Genomic DNA, 6,084 nt, shown 5'->3' on the forward strand with positions numbered 1-6,084 from the left:
CCCCCAATGGTGCACACGTCTCTTGGTCGTGTGCGTGAAACTTAAATGTTAAAATTGTCAGAGGTAACGAGAGCAAGCGGAGCCTAAAGTGCATTCATGTCATAGCTTTTTAAGTTGGTCCCAGCTTTTGTTGCTCTTCATTTTAGTGATGTGAAAGTATTTTGCATAGTGCATTGTGTATTTACGTTGTTTATAGTACAGTAACGACTTTGCTGTGTTCTTAATTATTCATAATAGTGGATTATTGTTGTTGTTATTGTTTTATGCAGTTTTGCACATGTAATGCATATACTTGAGTTTAACGTATTTGAGAAGCTTTGCAGAGTAATCAGTAATAGTTTATCATCTAATTAGTTAATGGACTGGTTGTCTCAGCTCTGCATTCATAACTTTGTATGTTGGTGAAATATAACTTCTTTGTTTTGTTGTTTTTATAGACCTTGAATGGAAGATCATCTACGTTGGCTCAGCAGAGAGCGAAGAGTATGACCAAGTCCTCGACTCTGTCTTGGTTGGTCCAGTACCTGCTGGGAGACACATGTTTGTGTTTCAGGTATGTTTCGTAGGGGCAAACTAGCTGAAGAAAGGTTTTTTGTTCCTTTAGAGATATAGTATATAGTGGTCATTTTATATCAAGTAGTTATATTCTGTTAAACTTTTTCAAAATCACTAATTTCATCCCCTTGAACTGTTCTCCTCCTCCCCTGTGTAGCTTTCTAATTGTTCACAGAGCAGTTTGACGGGTCAGAAATTACAAATAGCCCTGTCTACATCTTTCAAACAACCAAGAGACTATACTGCAGTTTCTATTCTCACTACCTCTTCATCCATGTGACAATAATGCAAACTTAGTTGTTTCACATCATGCTTTTTTTTTTTTTTTAGAGCCATAAAACTGGAGGAGACGCAGTCTGTAAAGAAAGTAGAGCCCAACTAATATATTATCTGACGTTAAATCAATGAAGATATATATGTATTGCCATATTTGTTACCTGATAAATGACAAGAAATTGAAGTAGAAAAGCCAAATATTTTGAAACAGTGTCATCATTCTATAGTTTGGCCACCAGAGGATAGTGACACGTTTATTTCTCAATATAATGTCCTACCTAGTACATGTCTTGGTCTCAATTATTCAAAAACACATTTTTGGGAACCTTGTCATAAATGTTTGTTATGGTATAAGAAAATAAACTTGATATTGGAATCTGCCTCAAAAATTACAGTGGGGCTACAGTGGTTACTCAGCATCTGATTATAATGCGCTGACGACTAATGTGAGAAGAATGAAACTCCTGTTTTAGTTTAGCAAAAACACACAGTTGTGTTTGTTCATAGTAAGCTAACGCAGGCCGCCTCCAGCAGCCTGGTCAGCAGGACGTGGGGGGATAAGTGGGGTAGGAACAGTCGGACATGCCGTAATCCCCAGTGAAAAGTAGACTGTTTATATTCACAAATTAATATTTTTACACATCTTAGTGTCGTTTCTTTTCTGTATAAAAACAGCTGTACATACAACTATCATTCTTTTTACATTATTTCTTGTATTTGTCTATTCTATTTATACATAATGTGTATTTTCTTCCCTGTTGTGTTGTATCTGGAGCTGCTGCAGTGAGTGAATTTCCCCAGTGTGGGATCAATGAAGTCCATCTTATTTTATCTTATCTTTTAACAGGCTGATGCCCCAAACACTGGATTGATTCCTGAAAGTGATGCTGTCGGTGTAACTGTGGTGCTGATCACCTGCACGTATCGTGGCCAGGAGTTCATTCGCATTGGTTATTATGTGAACAATGAGTACACAGACCCAGAGCTTCGAGAAAATCCACCGATCAAGCCAGACTACACACAGGTGAGACTAATGGACAGGCTACATTGAACGTGTTACGTGTGCGGGGACTTGAAACGTGCTACACCGGGCGTGTAAGCGAGCAGCTTGTAAGTGATGCATATGGGCCTTGGAGATTCGCTCAGCAATTTTAAAAATGGAAAAGTCTTCTATTTATGTTTATACGATGTATATAGAATTTGAAACAGCAGACTGAATGGCAGGGAAATGACAGATTGCTTTTAACTTTATTCCTGACAGCCTGCTTCAGTCTGTAGGTGTTAACTTACCCATATTACATAAGCACGGTAAAAGGCTGAAATTTCACATTAGCTGGTGCTAAAAATGAAAAAACAGTCCCAAACGAAAGCTCGTCGGCTTGTTTTGACACTTGCACACAGAATCGACGAGTATATAATCCAGATCTGTCTGTCACTGTTAACAGAGACTCCAGTCTGCAGAGCAGTTCATACATTTTCACTGATACACCACAGAATAGAGTAACATCAGGCTTCATGATCAAAGAGTTTTTATCGCATCCACACTCCTGTCTGTATTCACACGTTCCCTCTCTCTCTCTCTCGCTCATTCACATGAAATGTCTGTCTCTGTCTCTCTTTGCGGTGAGTCTGCATCACATAACTTTTTTTAAAAATCAATTAATGGTTTTACAGTGGCTGCTTTTATCGGTTGCTGCATCCATCCCGCAATTCCTGCACCGAACGTGCTCTGCAGGTGTAGCCGGTAACAAAACACATTCCGCAGCACATCCGCTCCTCTTACATTACATGTCTAATGCAGTCAAAGCGTAATGGTTGATTTCTGGATAATATGTTCTGTTGCCAAAGTTATGGCCTAATACTTTTTACACTCTTTTGAAATAATACATTGGATCATATTTAATGTTTGTATAGTGGTGGTGGGTTGACTTTTTATGGCTAAATTCCTTCAAAACTCAACTACAAAAATCACTAATACGCTACACAACCCTAGCATTTTAAGAACAAATGGCAAGAACAAAGGACGTCATCAAGTAGCATGGAGCACTAATACATTGTAGAATGGAAGCTTTCATTTCTGTTGAGCCTGCACTTTGGAACAATTTCTTTATAATCCTATCAAATTCCCTTTGTTATGTAACTCGTTAAGCATACAACTTACTATTCTGTAAGCAATGTTCTTGATTCAGGCGGAAACCTCCTTAATAAGCCACAATGAGTTTTGCTGTAATGACGAAGGATTTTGTTTGTGGTTGTCACATTTTCAAGGTGGTTGACATTGGGAATGAAACTTTTAAAGAGCGACTGTGTATGTAACGCGTAAAAGACAATACTGGAGTTATTGGATATTTAAGTATAATGTAGGTTGGGTAGGTAGGTAGTTGTTTGATTATAAATACCATTTGGTACCTTTGTCCCATTCTGATCTACAGGGTTCACTTTTTATTTTTTTTTTGCATCTGAGTCTAGATGCCAGATGAAGTGGGATACTCGTTAATGACTGCATTTTACTTGCACTTAATATTTCGATCTTTTTTTCTTCTTCAGCTCCAGAGAAATATTCTGGCATCAAACCCACGTGTTACCAGATTCCATATAAACTGGGAAGGCTGTGCGGAGAGAATGGAAGACTCTGAAAATGTCGATCCCACGTCAAACTCCATGCTCCCTCCGTCCTGTCTCCCAGGCAAGGCCCCGCCGTTGGGGTTACTACCAGATAACTCTATGGACTGCTTATAGAATCAACCCCCGCCCCAAAAGGTGATGACTCGCCGCACAAGACCTTATTTTGGAAGAATGCCTGTGGACATTCTAGCGTGGATGTACAGACATCTTTGCCTTACAGTCCTTATTTAACTCTCTCCTTGGTCTTCTGACGAGTGTTTGTTTAGAGGAAGATTAAGAACCAATCACCACCAGTATAATCCTCACCTATAGATGGGAGTTCCTCACCATGATGTGGAAGGCAGTATTGAAGTAGTTTAACTCACGGAAGGGAAAGCGGTAACTATGAACAGATACAGCTGAACTGAAGCAGAACGGAAAGCTGATGTGTGATTCACCTTCCTTCCTTATGTTGGTGCAGAACTGTTTTTGTACCCAGGATTTCAGCACTGAAGCAAGCAATAGGCAAATAAATTCCAATATGTTGCTGTACAGGAATTTGTTAATCTGCCATTATGTTTGTGTTCAAATTCCTTTTGCACTTAGGCTTATTCCCACTTATATTTTGGAGTTGTTGGTTTGTTTGTTTTTTGTTGCAATGTTGTGTTCCAAATAAAAGAACATTGTATTTGTTATTTATCTGTGTATGAATGTTTGTGTTGAGAGTGAGAACTGTGCTCCTCCCGAGTACTTATCCTAGCTTATCTTCACTTTTCCCCCCGATTTTCATAACAGAAGCAGGAAAACAATAAAAACCCTATTTTCGGATGCATCTGTACTGAAAACTATTGCCCTCGTTAGGAATGTACCAAACAAGAACTTTAATTTCATTATAAGGTTAAACGCAACACAGTGCCAGTTGTGTAACACAAATATCAGTACGAGTATCTCCTTATATTTTTCCCATTTTACTAAAAATAGCCCGTGCTAACGTCACATCCAATCGCAGATCAGTCGGGTAAAAGGGGGTGGCTAGGCTACAGTACTGACTTTGGAAAATACTGCTTTGCAAACAGGATGAGGATCACAAGATGCGACTGCGTTTGATTTATGTTCTGCACGAAACTCACGTCTCATAAATATCAACAGCTGATAAATTAAAGGAAAAAAGAAACAAGTACAGTTACAGTCATGGGCGTATTGGAGCCTAGCAAGTCCGGGAGGCGGGACATATTGATTCGACGCACCAATCGCATCGGGGCAATGATTGGATGTACTGACGCTTATCCAATCAGCGACGTCTCTCGGCTAAGTAGCTGTGCGTGTAGCCAATCAGAGCCCGTCAGGGGCGGGACCCGCTGGATGGATGACTGGAGTTTCCCTTGCGGTCTGAAGATTAATGGAAGGGGTCTGTTGATCTTAGGAATCGACTATCAGATGGTCGGTCCCAGGAAGCCATTGCACTTGATGCCTGGTCTATAAACGAATGGAGAGCTATCCGATTTGAAACAACCGACTGCGGGGGGAAAACCGAACAACCTGGACACCACTTTTGTTCGCTGAGTGTCCCCAGAAAAGGCCTGCCCACACAGAGACAGCACCTGGTTGGTTCAGGCCAGGAGACGACTGCGAGGGACGCTACGAGCTAACGCTAGTCTGCTCGTTGCATAGACGGAAACAGCCTTTCGACGACCTGTCAAATGCTCTGGACTTGATTGTGGACACGCCGAAGCCGTCTCTGGGAATAAAAGGACACTCGATTAACATCTCGTTTCGGGGGATTTGACGAGCTTTAAAACACTGCAACGCCAACAACCACTGGCCATCTCTGCTAGAGTTAGCCAGCGTGCTAGCCCAGAGCTAACCCAAAGCGTTAGTGTCCACTGCACACTCGGATTTACTCGCTCGGTTGGGAGTGTTTCCCAACTCACTAAGTGAAGGTGTTGGAGGAAACACATTTGCACTCGTTAGTCAATAATGGTAGCCGTCAGCTAGTAGCCAGCTGTCAGCTTCATTGAGCCCAGCGACTGCGTTTTTTTTTTGTTTTTTTTATTATTAAGCGGTGTAGCATCCCTCAACGACTTGTAAAGGAAGAAATCAGTCCGAGCCCAGAGACTCCACCATCAGCCTGCCATCATGGGCAACACGCCCACCGCAAAGAAGGGCAATGAGATGGAGAGCGGTGAGTACCCTTTAACCCGTAGCTGCAGCAGCTAGCTGCTGTATAATCGTTGTTTCCGGTTTCCTATAATGGCAAGCGAATTTTAAAAAAAAAAAAAAAAAGGTCCAACCTAAAAGCACCTGGATAATGCACCAAGGCCCAAATACCCCCTCCACAGTGACACCATATTACATTGCTTTCGACACCCTGTTCTAATATGGAGAAGTGTGTAGTCCACCTTAGATGACCGTTCACATCCACCTATGAACTTGAGCCAAGCAGGTTTTTTTTTTTTTGTTCATCTGGACTGAACAGCAGAGGATGTTATTCATTCTCTCCGCCGATTTTGTGGAAACGCTCGTGATTTAAAGCCCGGGGTTATATTCAGAGGTACCAGTGAGGATGACAACAACTAACCTTATACAACAGTCATAGGTTTTTCTGTGTGGGTCATGTGTTTGAGATGGGTTTTTTTCTCTTTCTCTCTC

General features: G+C 41.3%; 2 protein-coding genes across 2 annotated transcripts in view; both read left to right on the plus strand.

Annotated features, from left to right (window-relative positions):
• Positions 1-4,130, plus strand: part of LOC118322891 (histone chaperone asf1b-B) — a 4,794-nt gene extending 664 nt beyond the window's left edge. Inside the window, exons 3-5 of the mRNA XM_035654737.1 lie at positions 438-553; positions 1,679-1,855; positions 3,379-4,130. Coding sequence (XP_035510630.1) covers positions 438-553; positions 1,679-1,855; positions 3,379-3,570 — 485 coding nt within the window. The 3' untranslated portion in view covers positions 3,571-4,130. The remainder of the gene's footprint in view (positions 1-437; positions 554-1,678; positions 1,856-3,378) is intronic.
• A 499-nt stretch (positions 4,131-4,629) lies between these two features.
• LOC118323299 (cAMP-dependent protein kinase catalytic subunit alpha) overlaps positions 4,630-6,084 on the plus strand; it is a 14,948-nt gene continuing 13,493 nt past the window's right edge. Inside the window, exon 1 of the mRNA XM_035655245.1 lies at positions 4,630-5,617. Coding sequence (XP_035511138.1) covers positions 5,572-5,617 — 46 coding nt within the window. The 5' untranslated portion in view covers positions 4,630-5,571. The remainder of the gene's footprint in view (positions 5,618-6,084) is intronic.

This window comes from Morone saxatilis, unplaced genomic scaffold (assembly GCF_004916995.1).
Source record: "Morone saxatilis isolate NCDOM2014 unplaced genomic scaffold, NCSU_SB_2.0 Contig14, whole genome shotgun sequence".
Taxonomy (NCBI): domain Eukaryota; kingdom Metazoa; phylum Chordata; class Actinopteri; family Moronidae; genus Morone; species Morone saxatilis.